Genomic DNA, 19642 nt, shown 5'->3' on the forward strand with positions numbered 1-19642 from the left:
AAAAGGAAGGAAATGGAAGGGAGAAGATGAAAAGAGAGAAGATAAGAAAAAGAGGAAGAGGATGAAAAGAGAAGAGGAAGGAGGAAGAGGAGAAATGAAGAAAGAGGAGAGAGAGAAAAAGAGAATGGAGAGGGAAAGAAAAAAGATGAAGGGGAAGAAGAAAGAAATTGAGAAAAGAAAAAGGTTAGGAGGAAAAGGAAAGAAAACAAAGGAGCAAGAGGGAGACAAAAGAAAGAAGAACAGGGAAACGGTGAAGAGGGAAGGAGGACAGTAAAAAGAAAGAGAAAAGAAGAAAAAAAGCATTAGGAGAGCATGGAAAGAGAAAAGGAAGAGTAGCAGGAGGGAGAAAATGGAGAGGAGGAAGAAATAGAGAGGGAAAAAAGAAAGTGAAAGGAAGAATAGTAAGAAGGAAAGAAAAAAGAGTATAAAGAGGGAGAAAGGGGAAAAGGGAAAGAATAAAGAGAAAGAGAAGAATAAGAGAGGAAAGGAAAAAGAAAAAGGGAAGGGAGAAAGAAGAGAAAGAAAAATAGGAAGAAGAAAAGTGGGACAAGAAAGAAAATGAGAAGAGAAAATGAGGGTTAGAAGGGAGAGGAGAGAGAGAAGAAAGTAGTAGTAGAATGAAGAGCAGGAAGAAGGAGAGAAGAAAGAGGAAATGAAGAAAAAGAGAAGAAGGAAAGAAGACTAGCAAGAAGGAGAAAATGGAGAGGAGGAGAAGAGTGGAATAAAGAGAGAAAAAAAGAAGGGAAATCAAAGAGAAAGAAGAAGAGAAAAAAGAGAAGGAAAAACAGAAGACAAAGAGGGAGGGAGAGAAGATGAAGAACAGAAGGAGGAAGAGGAAAGGCAAGGAGCAGAAAGGTTCATTGTGTGCTCTCTGAGATACCAATGCCAGCTGGCCCACCCTTACCCAATAAGACACCATAGACTTCCATCCTGGGGCATCGTTTTCCTCTCTATCTCTTCATACCATCTGTCCACCTCTACCTTCCTTTAGGAAGTCCTGATCAAATTCTAGAAGTGCCTCTACTGGCCTAGCATGCGTGCCCTTCCTCCCTTCCCTCTGAACAAACCTGCTTGCTACCTGTTTCGATTGTCTCAGCCCCTGTGAGCAAGGTGTCCAGAAAGTGACAGTCAAAGGGGCCACCCACCCTCCATCCTCTGTACCCCACTTCCCAGAGCACTCAAAGTGAGTCTTCTGCCCATTTAGGCTTGGCAACCCAACATGGCATCATACCTGCGATGATCGAATACTCATTCCTTGTGATTTCCAGCTCAGCTTGGAGCTCTATGTTCACCTGCTCATACTCATTAATCCTGGTCAAGAGTTCTTCCTTTACTTCCCTGTCTAAATACTCGATTACTTCTATATCCTCTTCTGACACCTTCTCATCTTCCTCAATGATTTGGGCTTCCATTTCACTGTCACACTCCTCAGGGAGGTGAGGCAGCTTTCGGATTTTTCCAATAAATTGAGGAACCTGAGAAGAGAAGGGGGTGAGGCCAGGGAGGAGGGTCGCTATTTTCAATCTCTCATTAGCTGTCATTATTTCTCCATGTTTTTCATCCTCTTGGAAGCCAAAGAGTGGGGAATGATTTTGCCATAGAGCACCACTCAGAATTTCAGGAGTGGGAATGGATCTCAGTCAATTGAATGTCTATCTGTACAAGAATTCCCTTCTGATGGCATCTCTGCCAGGCAGTCATCCCCAAATTCTTTCTAGACCTCAAATGAAAAGGGAGTCTGTTACCTTCCAAATCAACCCATTCCTATTTGAGAGTCTTTCATTGTGAAGAAGTTTTTCCAGACCCCAAAATTAAATTAGCCTTTTTTTTCAACTCCCACACCTTGTTCCTAGTTCTCCTCTCTGGGGCCAAGTTGAACACAGCTAATCCTTTTTTTACAAGACGGTCATTCAAAAATTTGAACACAGCTATCAAGTCTCCAGGTCTCACACTCAGTCTTCACGTCTCTCAGCTAAACATCCCCAGTTTCTTCAGCCAAGCCTCCTGTGGTATAAACTTGAGACTTTTCACTGAGTTAGTTGCCTGTCTCTAGGTGCTTTCCATCTTGTCCATGTCTTTGAAAAATACGGGGGCAGTTAGGTGGTGCAGTAGATAAAGCACTGGCCCTGAAATCAGGAGGACCTAAGTTCAAATCCAACCTCAGACCAAACACTTGACACTTACTAGCTGTGTGACCCTGGGCAAGTCAATTAACCCCAATTGCCTAAAAAACAAAAAAAAGGTGCCCAGAACCAAATGTACTACTTCAGATCTCATTAAGAGACATTAAGAACAAAAGGTGCTCCTTTGACGTCACACGACATTTTGTTTTGCACTCTAATCTAGCATACATTTTTAAAGCACCTACTATATGTGATGTGCCTCCACAATTATCATTTTATCTCATATATCCATCGGTGTCAATGAGATCCATGAAGGAGAAGGTAACGTGTTTTATACAAACTCTGTATCTCAAACATTACCAAGCACAGTGCTAGGCATGAAGGAAATGCTGCATAAATGTTTGTGGATGGATGGATCGATGGATGGAGGGATGAAATGAATAAGGAGTCTGATCAGTGAGGCAGAAATCTGTAACCTGTTGTGAGGCCTTAGGAAGGGGTAAGTTGGTTTTTGTCCAGGTTTCACACTCAGAAGCACTCTAAACATTCAGAATGGAGTGGCTTTAATAAGATCTCTTGTGGATGGACCTGACCCAAGCATGAAATGCTTTAGAGAGCTCCTTATGAGGCTTAATTCTTTCTATTGCTGCAAGACTAAAAATGTTACAAATAGAGTCAAGGAAACGCCCCTCCCAACCCCACCAAAAGACTCGTGACATTATGACAGTAATAACTGACATTTATATGTTATTGCAAAGTATTTTCCAGGCATTGTCTCACTGGAACCTCTTGACAACAATTGGTAATGGGTTTTTTTTAAAAAAAAAAGCAACTTCCGAACAATCAGAACTATCCAAAAGTGGAGTGGGCATTGACTTCGAGCAAAGGTTAGCTGACCATTGGTTGTGGACATTCTAGTGGTAGGGTAGGGGTTGGATTAGACAGCTGCTGAGATGCCAGTCAACTCTGAAATTCTGTGCTTGTCCCCATTTTATAGAAGAAGAAACTATCTCAGAGAAGTCAAGGGCAATACTGAGGGTCACATAGCTAGTAATTATCAGAAGCAAGATTTGAATCCAGGCCTTTTTGACTGTGAATGCTGCACTCTGTGCATTTCACCTTAAACTTTGCCAAGCATAGGACAACTCAGCAAAACACTGAATCAGCACATAATGGGCATAGTAATATGCATATTCTTTTCAGAAGATGATGCTACAGACCTAGCCCCTGAAAGACATGCCTTGTTATTTCTTGTTTTTCTCCCCTCTCTCTTTAGCAGGATGGGTTTACCCTGAGCCCATCCATACTTCCAAGAGCACAGATCTGTATGACCATTGGCCAGGGTTAAAAAAGCCATCTCTGGCAATGGAAACCAAAGAGATGTTATAAGGGGCTGTTCAGTAGATAGAGTACTGGGCCTGGAGTCAGAAAGACCTGAGTTCAAGTCCAGCCTTAGACAGTCACTAGCTGTGTGACCCTGGGTAAGTCACTGAACCTCTTTTGCCCTCAGTTTCCTCATCTGTAAAATGGCAACAATACAATAGTACCTGTCTTGGAATTTGGCATCCTAGCAAAAAACTCCATTCACCCAGCCCTTGGCCTTGCTCTGGCTTATCAAAGGATGACACTTTGGAGAGGAGTATTGCTGGGTGAGAAGGGGCTGAGAAATGCCCCATTGGCTAGACTCATGTGGTGAGGCAGCCAACCCCATCAGAAGCCCTTCTCCGCCCTCTGGCCACATCTTACCTCTTGTGCAGATCTCAGTAACTCCTCTTCATCTTTGGCAGTACTCCCTGAGACACTGATCCGCCTTATCTCACAGGGTGGGAGGGGCACGTAAATGCCCATGCTTGCTTTGGAACCTTCGTCCCTTGCCTCCGACATGATGCTGTCTTCTTGGATTTCAGTGTCCTCGTAAGTTGTGGTGGAAAGAGCGCTGGTTTCCATACTTGGCTTGGTCTCTGGAACCATCAGGGTATCTTCTGGCTAGGGGATGAATTCAGTTGGGTCCAAAGTGAAAAGTGGGTAAGGATCTGGAGGATGACTTTTCTTTAGGGCAGGAGTTCTTTGTCTTTTTCTGTGTCCTGGATCCCCTTGGCAATATAGTGAAGACTAGGGACACCTCCTTAGGGAATTTTTTTTAATGCATAAAATAAAATATGTGGGATTATGATTATATTGAAATCCAATTATCAAAAAATATATATTTTAAAAGTTCCTGGACCCCAGGTTTAGAACTTCTGGAGTAGGGGGACACACACAGAGGTCAGCCTTCATCCACACCACAAACTTTTCAGCTTTTAGTCCCAGCTCACAGCCCAGGATGACTGGCTTCTAAATAAATGAGGCAGGCCCAGCATGGGGTGTGGCCCCTGATGTCCTCTCCTCCTCTCTGTCACAGCAAGCAGCCCTTTGGTAATGAGCATACTCATTTGGAGAACTAAGGGGGACCCACATTGGATTTGCTTATTTTTGCATGTTATTACCCAGAATGCCTTGACATTTCACACCTATCTAACAGTCCCAGTGGTGAGCAAGGAAATTAAACATGTTCTGGGTGTTGCTTCCTGGCCTGCCCCATAGATGGGTGGAAAACATGGTTTTGAGTTATTCTCCAATTGCCTGGGCTCTGCCCTGAGTGTAAAGCTAAGTCCATGGGCAGAAAGGTGGTCAGGTTGAAGAAACAGCAGTCTGTAAGAAAAAGTCTATCTGTCAACTCATCTGCTTCAGAGGCAGCAAGGTATCAGGTAAAAAGGGCTGGTCTAGGAGGGCCTAAGTAAGTTCTAGCCTTTTCTGGCCTCAGTTTCCCCAACTCTAGCACGAAGGGATTGGACTAGATCATCAGAGCATGGCTAAAAGGGACCTCAGAGGTTTTCAGAACAATGCCTTCCTTTGGTATCTAAGGTCTCTCCCGGCTCTGACCTTCTGTGATTCTGATTCTATTTCTCCAAGGAGATGGACGAAAGTCTGCGGGACGCTTTGCCAGTAGATTGGGTAATGAAAACTGTCTCAGAGGATGATGGCTTTATACAACTGAAGGGACTTCAGAGATCACCTGATTCAATCCCTTCACTTCACAAAGGCAGAATCTTGCACTCAAAGAGAAGGGCTTTACCCCTGCAAGCTACCTACCCTGAGTCCAGCCTTCTACCTACCTTTTCTATTGATTTTGCCCTTGCTTGTTAATATGCCCATGGGTTAATATGATTAAAAAAGAGAGAGAAGAAAACCAAATCACTAGCCCTAAAAGTGTAAAGGGTGATTATATCACTAACGAAGATGAAGTCAAAGCAATTACAAGGAGTTATTTTGCCCAGTTATATGCCAATAAATTGAACAATTTAAGTGAAATAGAAGAATAATTACAAAAATGTAAGCTGCCTAGATTAGCAGAAGAAAAAATAGAATATCTAAATAGACCTGTTTTAGAAAAAAGAAATCGAACAAGCCATAAATGAACTTCTTAAGAAAAAAAGCACCAGGACTGGAAGGATTTACAAGTGAATTCTATCAAACATTTAAAGACCAACTAATTGCAATATTAAGTAAATTTTCTGAAATAATAGGCAAAGAAAGAGTCCTACCAAACTCTTTTTTGAAACAAATATGATACTGATACCTAAACCAGGAAGAGTGAAAACGAAGAAAGAAAATGATAGACCAATTTCATTATTGACTATGGATGCAAAAATCCTAAAGAAAATAGTAGATTATAACACTATATTATGATGATTATACATTATGACAATAATGTTAATTATGACTGTTATGTTAAATTAATGTTAATATGATCATCACTATTAATGCCCATGTAATAAAATGCAACCACTGGAAGGATTTGTGATTTCTCCAATTGAACAACTGTGGGAAATCACAAAAGGCATATTACACCCCATTCAGAATTTAGAAGACAGATACCAGGGCAAATGCTTGAAGTTCAGAGAGGTTTGAGGAATTTCCCCATGGTCATAGAAGACAGGCTAGGATTTGAACCTAGACATTCTGACTCTCGTTACCACATTCTACCCACACCATGCCATGCTGTCCCTCATTAGCGCTTACAACAGGTCATATATCTGTAGTGTTTCAAGGCTTACAAAGCGCTTTCCTCACAGCAATTCTGCGTTGGGGTATGATTGCTCTGTGAGGACAGGGGCTATCTTTTGCCTCTTTTTGTATTCCCAGCACTCAGCACAGTGCCCAGCGTGTAGTAGGTGCTTAATAAATGTTTACTGATTGATAAGAGGTGGGGAAGAAACAGGAGCTATGTAGGGAGGTCTCAGCAAGAAAACCCCTTCAGACACTTAACTAGCTGTGTGCCCCTGGGCAAGTCACTTAACCCCGATTGCCCCGCCAAAAAGTAAAACAAAACAAACAAAAAAAACAAAACAAAAAAAAAAAACCCCTTCAATTAAGTTAGATCAGCAACCCCAATAGTTGCCTGGGGGTCCTCAGGGGTTAAATGATGTGCTTAGAGTCCCAGAAAAGCCCCAAGATGGGACAAATATGATCAAAGGGAGGATGTACCTTCTGGTCCTGCTCCAGGTCCTGCATTTTGCCCACCACACCACTGACTTCTCTGCTCTTGCCTGAGACCTAAGAAAAGCAAAGGTGGGAGAGGGTCAGCTTCCAGAAGACCAACACAGCTCTGCCAGCTGGCCTGTGGAGTCAGCAGTACACCAAAGGGGTCATTTGCAAAGACCGTGCAGCCCTGTGATTTTCTCTCATCTCCCCTTCCAGTGTGGGCCGTCTCCTCCTGGGGCCCACTCACCTTTCCCCTGAGGCTCACTTCTACTCCCCGGACTTCACTCAGGAATTGCAGCCGTTTCTGTAGGTCTTTCACTTCTTCTTTGAGTTGGGCGAGCTCATTATCTTTCTTCAGGCAAGCCTCCTCTAAGGCCGTAAGCCGCCTGACCTCATCCTTCATCATGACCAAGTGCCTATCCTGGCAAGAGAACCACACCATCCTTGGTAAATGGGAACTCGTCACAGAATCTCCAAAAGGAACCTCAGTGGCCACGGAGCACTGCCCTACCAGAGAAGGCACCGTCTCTACAACAAACCTGCCCCCATAGGGTCATCCAGACTCTTCTTGGAGACCTTCAAGGAGGGGACATCTCCCACCTTTCTAGCAGTCCCTTCCACTTGGGGGTGGCTCCCAACGTGTGGAATTCATTCCTGATATCATTACACTTCTACTCCTTGCTTCTCAAATTTCCCTCTGAGGCCCAAGGAGCAAGACCCACTGTCTTCTGAGCTGGAGTCCCACTTTGCCAACTGCCACCATGGCATTTCAAATTGGATGCCCAGTAGACAGCTCAAACCCAACAAGTCCAAAACAAAACTCATGATCTTCTCCTGAAACCGATTCCCCCTCTTAAAGCTTCCCAATTTCTGTCGAGGGCACCATTCTCCTTCCAGTCACCCAGATTTCCAAACTCAGAATACTCCTTGACCCTCTCATCCTGTACACATAACCAATCATTTACCAAGTCTTGTGATTTTTTTTTAAACTTGGCCTTAGAGATATTGGAGACCCACCATAGAGCTGATCTTTGACTTCCAAAAGCATCCCCCAAATAGTTTTTAAGATTTCATCTCCATAAAAGAAAGGGAAAAAAATATTCATTAAGTCCCTCCTATGCACCAGCCACTGTGCTAAGTAAGTACTTTCTCCCCATTTTATAGCTGAGGAAACTGAGAATAGAGAAATGAAGTGGAGGGGGGGAGTAATTACTAAGAAGATCGGAAAAATAGTAAAGGGCCAGGTTGTGAAGAGTTTTAGATACCCAAGTTTATATTGGATTCTAAAGGTAACATGGGAAATGGGGAGGGGCTCACGCCATCAGATCTATGCTTTAGGAGAATCACTTTGGCAGCTCTATGGAGGGTGGGATAGAGCTAGAAGAGGCTTGAGCCTAGGAGACCAATTAGAAGGCCATGAAACAGTCCAGGCGAAAGGTGATGAGTGCCTGGACTACAGTGGTCACTGTGTGAGTGGAGAGAAAGGGATATGTCCAAGCAAAAAGGCAGAGAAAAAAATGATAACATTTGGTAATTGATTAGATATGTGGGGGAAGGGGAGTGTAAGGGGTTGAGGTTGCAGACCTAGGTTGCTGCAGGGATAATGGTGGCGTTCTCAACAGTAATAGACAAGTTCAAAAGATGGATGGGTTTAGGGGGAAAGATAATGAGTACATAGATGTCTTCAATGTTGTTTCTTCCAATGGAATGGAATGCCTTCCTTGAGAGCAAGAATAGTTTCATTTCTGTCTTTGTCTCCCCAGAGCCTAGCACAATTTTTGACCCATTGTAGCAGCTAAATAAATGCTTTTTGCTTAACAGTAAAAATGGCCTGTATCTATAGCACTTTACAGTTTGTAATGATAATGGCACCTATATTTATAGCGCTTTACAGTTTACACAGGCCCTTCCTCCCAAGGGCCCTGGGGTACAGGCCTCCTCCGTGAAGAATGCTCCATGGAAATCAGAGCCTTGGACCAGCTTACCTTCTCCTGAATCACAGTAGCATACCAAGGAAGCTTCCAGCTTTGGGGGCTCTTCATTACTTTCTGGGAACTGAGATCCTCGTAGCTTTCGCTTACGCTTTGGAATTCACAGGCACTCTTGCTAAATGTGAGCTTTCTGCCTAAAAAGAAAAGAAGAGCGTCATTGCTCCCATTTCTTCTAGCACATTAAGGATTTCTAATCTACCTTAGATTGGTGTAGGGAATTGTGTTCCATCAGTTTATTTGCATGGGACTGTTTTCAGAGTTTTAAAGGTTAGAACTGAGAAACTAAAAATTAAAAAAGAAAACAAACAAATTTCTTCGAGGGCAGTGGGAAAATTATATAAGGACGGATATGGATGGACACTTATCATGTTACTGAGGGTCACTACTGATGATAGGGCTGTGTTTTAGGCATTAGGATGGAGTTTGTAATCTCTTTTGTGTGTCCCCTTTGGCAGTCTGGTGAAGCTTATGGATACCTTCAAAGAATAGTAATTTTAAATGCATCACATAAAATCACAAGGGATCTCAAAATCACAGAAGATCACAAAAGAAACCAGTATTGAAAAAGAGTAAAAAAAATTTTGGGGGGAAAAAAAAAGTTCACAGATCCCATGTTAAGAAATCCTGCCTTAGAAAATATAGACAGAAGAAATACAAAAAAAAAGGGAAAGGAAAGAAATACAAGGAAGCTGAATACAAGGAGGGGTCGTTAACAAAAGGCATTAATAGTAAAGGAGAATTTCCTTTAGAAGACAAGACAGAAACTGATAGGAACTCAGTTGGCAGGGTGACTTGGCAGCTATTCTGTTGGGACCCATATAGATTGGAAAAGAGGCATTGTTTTGCCAAGAGCTGATTGGTTCAAGATAAGAGTGGCGAATCCTGCTGCTTTATGTATGGAGAATAGGCTGAGTTTACCGTTCTCTAGCACCATGTTTCAGGGCAGCTAGATGGTACAGTGGGTAGAATGCCCGATCTGGAGTCAGGAAGACTCATCTTCCCAAATTCAAATCCAGCCTCAGTTAGCTGTGTGACCCTGGGCAAGTTACTTTACCCTGTTTGCCTCAGTTCCGCAACTGTAAAATGAACTGGAGAAGGAAATGACAAACCGCTCCAGTATCTTTGCCAAGAAAACCCCAAATGGGGTCAGGAAGAATCAGACACAACTGGAAAATGACTGAACAACAACAACAGAGCCATCTACAGTCTGAGAAATTGGAAACCCATCAAAAGTGTATTGCTCTCTACTATCCCCTCAGGTATGAAGGAGGAGAAATAGAGGGGGGAAGAAAAATTTTGCACTTCCGTTGCTGTGAGAAGACAATTGACTCCATATGTACAAAAATATTTCTAGTTGTTCTTTCTGTGGTGGCAAAGAATTGGAAATTGAGGGGATGCCCATCAATTGGGGAATGGCTGAACAAGTCGCGGTATATGAATGTGATGGAATACTATTGTGCTATAAGAAATGATGAGCAGGAGGACTTCAGAAAACCCTAGAAAGACTCACATGAACTGATACAAAGTGGAGGGAGCAGAACCAGGGGAACATTGTACACAATAGCAGCCACATTGTGTGATGACTGACTTTGATAGACTGACTTCTCAGCAATACAAGGACCCAAGACAACTGCAAAAGACTCATGATGGAAAATGCCATCCACATCCAGAGAAAGAACTATGGAGTCTGAATGCAGATCAAAGCAGACTATTTGCCTTCTCTCTTTTTTTTGTTTGTTTTATTTCCTCTTTCTCATGGTTCCTCCCATTTGTTCTAATTCTTCTTGACTAATGTGAAAACATGTTTAATAAAAATATATATATATGTAGAGCCTATATCAGATTGCACGCCATCTTGGGGAGGGAGGTGAGGAGGGAAGGGGGGAAAATTTAAAACTCAAAAGCTTATGGAAGTGAATGTTAAGAACTAAAAATAAATTAATTTTTTTTTAAAAAAGAAGACAATTGGCTTTGCCGAGGGTAGATTGAACAAAACAGAATTCCTTTCTATTTGAAGATCTGGATGGGGAAAGACCCCATCACTAATGATGATGATGATGATGATGATAATGATAACTCACATTTATACAGCACCTATTATGTGCCAGGCACTGGGCAAAGTGCTTTATAATTATTATCTCATTTGATCCTCAACAACCTTAGGAGGTATGTACTATTATTATCCCCCATTTATGGTTGAGGAAACTGAAGCAAATCAAGGTTAAGTGACTTGCCTAGGGTCACACAGCTAGTAAGTGTCAAGTGTCTGAGGCTGGCTTTGAACTCAGGCCCTCCTTAATTCAGGCTCAGCATTCTAGATACTGAGTCACTACATATAGATTGAAAAAAAGAGAAAGTGCTGCAAACCCCGGAACAGAGCAGAGATTGACATTTCTCTTGCTTAAGGCAACTGCTGATCATTTAAAGAGTATATCACTTTTTTCAGCACCCTGCCAGGGTGCCTGTGTAATAAATGAGTTTCTCACTGTTTCGGTGGCCCGAGAGCAGCAAAGAAATGACTTTGCCCAGCAGGAGAGCTGGAAGGGCCAGCTAGGCAGAGAAGTGGTCTGGCCCAGGCAGTGACACGTATTGCAAACTATTCTCTAAAGAGACCCAATAGTAACAAAAAATATCTGATGTTTATATAGTGCTTTACCATGTATAGGTGCTGTGCTAAGTGGTTTACAATTATCATGTCATTTGATTCTCACAACAACCCTGGGAGGCAGGTGCTATTATTATCCCCATTTTCCAGAAGAGGAAACTGAACCAAATAGAAGTTAGGTGACTTACCCAGTGTCACACAGCTGGTAAGTGTCTGAAGCCATATTTGTGAAATCATGCATGTGCCAATACATCAATAATACATCTTACATATGTAATTAATATATGAAGAACAGTACATAACAGCATGTATGTCAACATTTTATGAACAATTAAAAAAACTTTTCAGAAACAACGGTGAATGGCATTAAACAAAGAAAAATGTAGTTTCATACAATCACATATTATATATGCATGTATGTATATATGTAAGTATATGTATATATGGATGTTTATGTATATGTATATATTATATACAATATGTGTGCATATGTTTATAATATTATATATGTATATGTATGATATTACAGAAATGTATTCGATTATATGAGTAACCATCTCAACTGTTATACCTAGTCCATCATATAGGACTAATCCCAAACTCAATAGTTCTGATCCCCTTATTGGGAATCTCTACATTTCTTTTTTTTCCACCCAAGGCTATCGGGGTTAAGTGACTCGCCCAGGGTCACACAGCTAGTGAGTATCATGTGTCTGAGGCCGCATTGGAACTCAGGTTCTCCTGACACCAGGGCCGGTGCTTTATCCACTGTGCCACCTAGCTGCCCCTGAATCTCTACATTTCTATGATGATTTGATCAATATCACGTAAAGGTAATTTCTGAGCTGGTAAGTAACTCGGTGTCGTGAGTGCACTCTGTTCCAACCAGTATTCCACCCAAAGGAAACAGAAGCAGTAGATGTCATCAGGTATCTGAGGGGATCTGATATACACAGTTAACAACTGAGTTTGACTTAGAAGCCAGAGAAAAATGGGGAACATAATGGGATTATGTTGTCCTCATTTTCCATCAAAAAGAAAAGCTCATATAAATCCATCTGAAAAGATGAAGTCTTTGTCAAACGGGGATTTTTCCATAAGACTTGGGGACATTGGGCAATAGAGCAGGGCTTTGTGTTCTCCCAAGCAAAGACAAGAGGGATGCACAATATGTAGTCTAACACAAACAATTTTACTCTTCTTGTAAGTGACTGAGTAGCCAGCTGCAAAAGGGAAGACACAGCTACAGTGTTTGGAGACCTCCTGGCTTAAATGATAAGCTTGTTGGGTACAGGCAATCTTGCCATGTTGCAGACAGAGCAGAAACTACAAGTAGGTACAGAGAACTGTGCTCCTTAACACAACTAGCACGCTTTTCATCTTTTAATCCCTAGAGCAAGTTCGCTCTATAGTGAGAGATGCATAAAACAGGAATCTCTATAAGCCCAATTCTCAGCAATTTTTTTTGGTTACAATGTCACCCTACATCATCCCAAAATGAGTAGCTAGATACAATATATGTCACATTCACAGATCATTCTTGGACAAGCAAGGCTATACAATCCCTAAGATGCACAGATAATCCTGACCTTCTTTTACCAGCTGACAACATCTTCAACTATGGTTTTATCAATGACCCAAACATGCAAAACTATAAGTCAATGGAGGCATGTCTGTGAGGAAGGAGAAAAGCAATGATCACAGAAAAAAATCCAGTTAAAATTCAAATACCTTTGCAGATGGGGAGACTTAAGCATAATCAGCTAACAACTTAGCCAAGGCTCATTGAATTGTGAAAGGGAGCCCAGGATACATATTTACACGCAAACAGGAACTGAAGAGAGATATAGGAAAATACCAGGGACAGACCCTATCATCACGCTTGGAGCTGATTCAACTTCTTACCGGTTTCAGTTGTCTTTAAAATGTTCAAGAATGATGTTTCATCTGTCATTTTCCAGTTCTCGTCGTTGATGTTCTTGAAGTATGTTCCACTGGGCAGTTCAGACACAGTAATCAAACCTGGTCCTGGGAAGGTTTAGAAGTTTTCTAATTAATTTCGATTCAATACACTCTAAATACCTACTGTATATGGCCTTTTGCTGGATTTCTAGTCAATCAATTAAATAATCAAGCATTTACTAAGCACCTATGATGTGCTAGGCACTGTGTTAGGTGCAGGAGATGCAAGGACTAACATGGGATGGTCCTTGCCCAAATGGCATTTATATTTGATAGGGAGACAACACACACACACAGATAAGTATTTACAAAATAAATGCAAAATCAGGACAAGGTGTTTGGAGGGACAGACAGTTAGGAAGATCAGGAAAGGCTACACGTAGAAGGTAGTGCTTGAGCTTAGCCTTGAAGGAAGTAAAGGATTTTACAAAGCAAAAGGGGAAGAAAGGGAACATTTCAGACACTGAGGTTAGCCAATGTAAAGGCCTGGAGTAATAAATAAAATAATAAAAGGAGGAGAAATATGGTCTCACAGTTGGAAAGGAACTCAGAATTTCTGTCATCTGATCCTATTAGTACCTGAATATCAATCCAGATATATAACTTGCTTGAGTAAGTGGAAAGAGGGCTGGATTTGGAATTAGGTGATGTGAGTCCAAGTACTGGTTTTTTCCCTTGTCTCCTACAATGACTTTGGTCAACTGACTTGACCACTATGGGTCTCAAAGGGGGTTGGACAAGATGACTTCTGGGGTCCTTTCAAGCTCTAAAACTATGACCCTAAGATCCTATGAGATTCTGTTGAGAACATATTTGAATCAGTCAATCAAAAGATCTTAGACTAACTTCAAAATTTTTTTGAAAGCTATCAGGTAAAGTAAAATGAATCCAAACTGGAAATCTGTTCTAAAAAGCAGGCAAACTTGGTCATACCTCCAGAGATCATCTATAAACTATTGAGTTGAGAAAGGGGAACCCCCCCCCAAATTGTAGTGAGTATGGAGGTTCAGCTGAATCTGAGAAGGAACCACCTGGAGGTGAAGGAAGAAGTCTCAACTATGGCCTTAGCCAGGTCTCCTTTCCTCTTCCTACCAGCCTTTAACTGGAAGACCTTTACATTGTAGAGGATTCGAAGGATCCTGGCCCTACTGTTAGCTGCCATTTTTCTGTCAGTGTCTAGTGCTGTCCCCAAATCAATTGACAGCAGTTTCTGAATCAGAAGCCTAAGAGAGTTGGACATAGCTTTACCATATTTAAGGGGAACTATTTGCTCTCCTCACAAATCAGAAAGTCTTCCAGCAAACAGAAACTGTGAGCTGAAATCATTTGCTAAGTGGGCTTGCCGAGCTTGAGCCCACTTTCCTCTGTATCTGTGTGTACTTGTGAGAAAGTGTGTCACAAACTTTTTTGGGGTGCTTTGTACTGACTGTTTATATTGTGCCACCTTGGTAAATGCCCCTTTCTAAAAAACTATTTAAGCCTTGCCAACTAAATGATTCACAACTAATAATCTTGGGAAGAGGGAATATACACAGCAGAGGTCCAAGCCAATAGCATTAGAGAGAATAAACTCTAATCTCTCAAAGATACCCCTAGAACCTTGAAGGAGAGATATCACCAGCCTACCTCTGGGAACTCAGATACTCCTGATCAGTGGGTATGGGAGTTGAGATAATGATACCTAGCTTCCTTCAAAGAGCACCTATTGTGCTACCTCCTACATGACGCTTTTCCTGATTTCTCCCAGTTTCCAGAGCTCTCTCTTTGAAATGACTTTGTGTTATTCTGTATATACTTTGTATTTATGTATCTACAGATAGAAAGTAGAAAGTAAGCTACCTGAGGGTTGGAACTCTTGTTTTTATTTATTTAAAATTTTTTTCTCTTTATATCCCTAGTGCCCAAAATGGTTTCTTCCATGAAGAAGTACTGGTGCACTGGTCCTTCCTTCCTTCCTCCCTCCCTCCCTCCCTTTCTTCCTTCCTCCCTTCCTTCCTCCCTTCCCTTCTTTCTTTCTTCCTCCTTTCCTTCCTCCCTTCCCTTCTTCCTTCCTTCCTCCCTTCCCTTCTTTCTTTCTCTCTTTTCTTTTCCTCCTTCTCTCCCTCTCTCCTTTCTTCCTTCCTTCCTTTCTTTCTCCCTACCTTTTTTCCTTCCTTCCTCTCTCCCTCCCTTCCTTCTTCCTTCCTTCCTTCCTTCCTTCCTTCCTTCCTTCCTTCCTTCCTTCCTTCCTACCCTTCCTCCCTCCTTCCTTCTTTCCTCCCATCCTACTTATCCAACTCTGTTTCTGTTGAATACAGATAGCATCTCCTCAAGGGATCCTATAATTATTCAGTATACTTAACTCTGACCTCAAATCTACTCTCAAGAGAGAACAAGGTCTATGCTAGAAGGAATGTGGTGAGTTTGGCACAGATAGAAATACACGTCCGCAGCCCCCTTTAATCACAGCACTTACCACACTGGGATGTTGAAGTTGACACATTGCTAAACCTGGGGCACTCAGCACGCATGAGAAAGGCCTTCTGCAGATCCTGCATTAGTGGAAGATAGCCAGTTCCACAGGTGATGACAGCACTGCCGCCTGCCACATTGCTCCTGTCAGAACTGCTCCAGCTTTGGCTTCCACCAGCAAGGGTATTTGTACTCCCCTTGCTGCCTTCCTCCTGAAAGATGAAGCAAGTCAGGACAGTCACTAGAAGCAGAGCATAAAATCACAGAATCTGCGAGCTGGCAGAGACCTCAGAGGTCATCTTGTCCAACCTGTTTTCTCTACATCCTCCTCAATAAGTGGTTTTCCAGCCTTCACTTTAAGATGTCCCATGATGGTTAACCTACTACTTCCCAAGGCAGCCCATCCTATTTTGCTGGAGTTGTTTGTGAAGGTTTTTCTTTCATGAAGCTTAAATATGCTTCTCCCCATCATCTACTCACTGCTTCTAGTTTCCATCTTTCCCAATACAGCCTTTCAAATACTTGAAGACAACTGTTATGTCTTCGCTCCAGTTTTCCCTTCTCCATGCTAAATATGCTCACTTCTTTCAGCTAATATTCCTATGGCATGAGGTCCCTTTAAGAGAACTTTCCCTGATCTCATCTGTTATTAACAATCTCTCCCATTCTTTATGAAATTATTCTGTTTTGTTTATACACTTTCTATAGACTTACCTCTTTATTGTTGTTGTAAAGTAGGATGTAAATTCCTTAAGGACAAAGGACTGTTTCCTATCTTTGTATCCCTGACACCTAGCATACTGCCTTGAACATAGGAGACGCTTAGTACATATTTGGGAAATTGAGATGAATGATCTTAAGCCTGTCACTATCTTGTTTGCCCTTCTCTGAATGCACAGCTTGTAGATATCTTTTCTAAATATAGTGCTCAGATTCTAGGGCTATATCCCAAAGAGATCACACAAATGGGAAAAGGACCTACATGTACAAAAATATTCATAGCAGCTCTTTTTGTGGTGGCAAAGAATTGGAAATTGAGAGGATGCCCATCAATTGGGGAATGGCTGAGCAAGTTGTGGTATATGAATGTGATGGAATACTATTGTGCTATAAGAAATGATGAACAAGGGGGCAGCTAGGTGGCGCAGTGGATAGAGCACCGGCCCTGAAGTCAGGAGGACCTGAGTTCAAATCCAGCCTCAGACCAATCACTTAACACTTACTAGCTGTGTGACCCTGGGCAAGTCACTTAATCCCAATTGCCTAAAAAAAAAAAGAAAAAAAAAGAAATGATGAACAAGCTGACTTCAGAAAAACCTGGAAACACTTGTATGGTCTGATGCTGAGTTAAGTGAGCAGAACCAAGAGAATGTTGTACACAGTAACAGCCATGTTGCGTGATGACTAATATTGATAAACTCAACCCTTCCTGGCAATACAAGGATCTAAGACATCTCCAGAGGCCTTGTGATGGAAAATGCTATCCACACCCAAAGAAAGAACTATGGAAGCCGAATTGTTATTTTTTTTCTCTTCTGTTGAGTTTTGTTTCCTCTTTCTGATGGTTCCTCCTATTGGTTTTAATTTCTACTTAACAACATCACTAATGTGAAAATATGTTTAATACAAATGTAAATGTATAGCCTATATCAGATTGTGCGCCATCTTGGGGAGGGTGGTGGGGAGGAAAGAGGAGAAAAATTTTAAACTCAAAAGCATATGGATGTGATTATTGATAAATTAAAATAAATTAATAAAAAATAAAAAAAATATAGTGCTCAGAATTTAATGCAATACCCCATATGTTTGTAAGACCAGGGCAAAGTACAATGGGGGTTATTTCCCTAATTCTGGATTCTATCCATATCTTAATTAAATGGCAGGCTAAAATGCCATTTGCTTTCTTGGTGACCATATCACATTATCGATTCTTTAAAAAAACATTTTTTTCAATCTGTCACAGCTTTGGCATTTTCTTTTTTTAAAGAATTTGATTTTAAAATCACAAATTTAAAAACCTAAAAAATAATATTTTCATACAGTAAAAACACAAAAAGAATATTTTATATGAAATATAAATCTCCAATTCAAACTTCTTTAAACTATATAATATATATAATAAATTCTACACATTACTTTCAAATCTGTCCCATTTGTACTTTCTTCTGAGCATTCTCTTCTTTGCATTTAAAAAAAAAAGTTATAATGGCCTCATTTTGGGGGCATCACTGTTTTTTTAAAAAATATTATTTATTTTAGGGGCAGCTAGGTGGTGCAGTAGAAAGAGGACCGGCCCTGAAGTCAGGAGGACCTGAGTTTAAATCCGGCCTCAGACCAAACACTTGACGCTTACTGGCAGTGTGACCCTGGGCAAGTCACTTAACCCCAATTGCCTTAAAAAAATTATTTATTTTTCCCTTTGACCCAGCAATGGCACTTCTAGGGCTGTATCCCAAAGAGGTCATAAAAATGGGAAAAAGACCCACATGTACAAAAATATTTATAGCAGCTCTTTCTGTGGTGGCAAAGAATTGGAAATTGAGGGGATATCCATCAACTGGGGAATGGCTGAACAAGTTGTAGCATATGAATGCAATGGAATACTATTGTGCTATAAGAAATGATGAGCAGGCTGACTTCAAAAAAAACCTAGAAAGACTTGTATGGATGCTGAGTGAAGTGAGCAGAACCAGGAAAACACTGTACACAGTAACAACCATGTTGTGTGATGACTAACTTTGATAGACTTAGCTCTTCTCAGCAATGCAAGGAGCTAAGATATTTCCAAAAGTCTCATGATGGAAAATGCTATCCACATCCAGAGGAAGAACTATGGAGTCTGAATGCAGATCGAAGTTTACTATTTGTTCTTTTTTTTTTCTTCTGTTTTGTTTTGTGTCTTCTTTCTTGTGGTTCCTCCTATTGGTTCTAATTCTTCTCTACAACATGACTAATGTGAAAATATGTTTAATATGAATTTATATGTAGAGCCTATATCAGATTGCATGCCATCTTGGGGAGGATGGAGGGGCGGGAGGGGGAGAAAATTTAAAACTCAAAAGCTTATGGCAGTGAATGTTGAAAACTAAAAATAAATAAATTAATTCTTAAAAATTATTTTGTGTTTTTAACATTGTTTTAAAAATTTTTGAATTTCAAATTATCTCCCTCCTTTCCACACTTCCCATACCCATTGAGAAGGCAAACAATATGATATAAATTATACATATGAAATCATGCATTAGCCATGTTGCCAAAAAAAAAAAAAACAAGAAAAACAAAGATTAAAAAGTGTACTTCGATTGGCATTCAAGAGTTCATCAGTTTTCTCTCTGGATGTAGATAACATTTTTCATCATGAGTCCTTTGGAATTGTCATGCATCACTGTATTGATCTGAGTAGCTAAGTCTTTCACAGTTGACATCTTTACAACATTGCTGTTACTATGTACAATGACCTCCTGGTTCTTCTTACTTTATTCTGAATCAATTCATATAGGTCTTCCCAGGTTTTTCTGAAACCATGCTGCTCATCATTTCTTATGTCATTGTTGTTCAATTGTTTTCAGTTGTGTCCAATTCTTCATGACACTATTTGAGGTTTTTTTTGTTTGTTTTTTGGTTTTTTTTTTGGCAAAGATAATGGAGCGGTTTACTATTTCCTTCTCTAGCTCATTTTACAGATGAGGAAACTGAGGCAAACAGGGTTAAGTGACTTGCCCAGGATCATACAGCTAGTAAATGTCTGAGGCCGAATTTATTCAGGAAGATGAGTATTTGTTTGTCTGTTTGTTTTTAGGCAATTGGGGTTAAGTGACTTGCCCAGGTTCACACAGCTAGTAAGTGTCAAATGTTTGGTCTGAGGCCGGATTTGAACTCAGATGCTCCTGATTTCAGGGCCGGTGCTCTATTCACTGAGCCACCTAGCTGCCCCTAAGAAAGTTGTGGCATTTTTTTGTTTTTTGGGTTTTTTTTAGCTAGGCAAT

At 41.0% G+C, this 19642-nt stretch overlaps 1 protein-coding gene across 1 annotated transcript in view; it reads right to left on the reverse strand.

Annotated features, from left to right (window-relative positions):
• LOC114029467 (coiled-coil domain-containing protein 27-like) overlaps positions 1–19642 on the reverse strand; it is a 44199-nt gene that overhangs the window by 8140 nt on the left and 16417 nt on the right. Inside the window, exons 2-8 of the mRNA XM_027843913.1 lie at positions 15661–15868; positions 13149–13271; positions 8633–8772; positions 6895–7068; positions 6651–6719; positions 3870–4109; positions 1232–1475 (exon numbers count right to left, since the gene is read on the reverse strand). Coding sequence (XP_027699714.1) covers positions 1232–1475; positions 3870–4109; positions 6651–6719; positions 6895–7068; positions 8633–8772; positions 13149–13271; positions 15661–15868 — 1198 coding nt within the window. The remainder of the gene's footprint in view (positions 1–1231; positions 1476–3869; positions 4110–6650; positions 6720–6894; positions 7069–8632; positions 8773–13148; positions 13272–15660; positions 15869–19642) is intronic.

Source organism: Vombatus ursinus, unplaced genomic scaffold (assembly GCF_900497805.2).
Source record: "Vombatus ursinus unplaced genomic scaffold, bare-nosed wombat genome assembly UNPS02014932.1, whole genome shotgun sequence".
NCBI lineage: Eukaryota > Metazoa > Chordata > Mammalia > Diprotodontia > Vombatidae > Vombatus > Vombatus ursinus.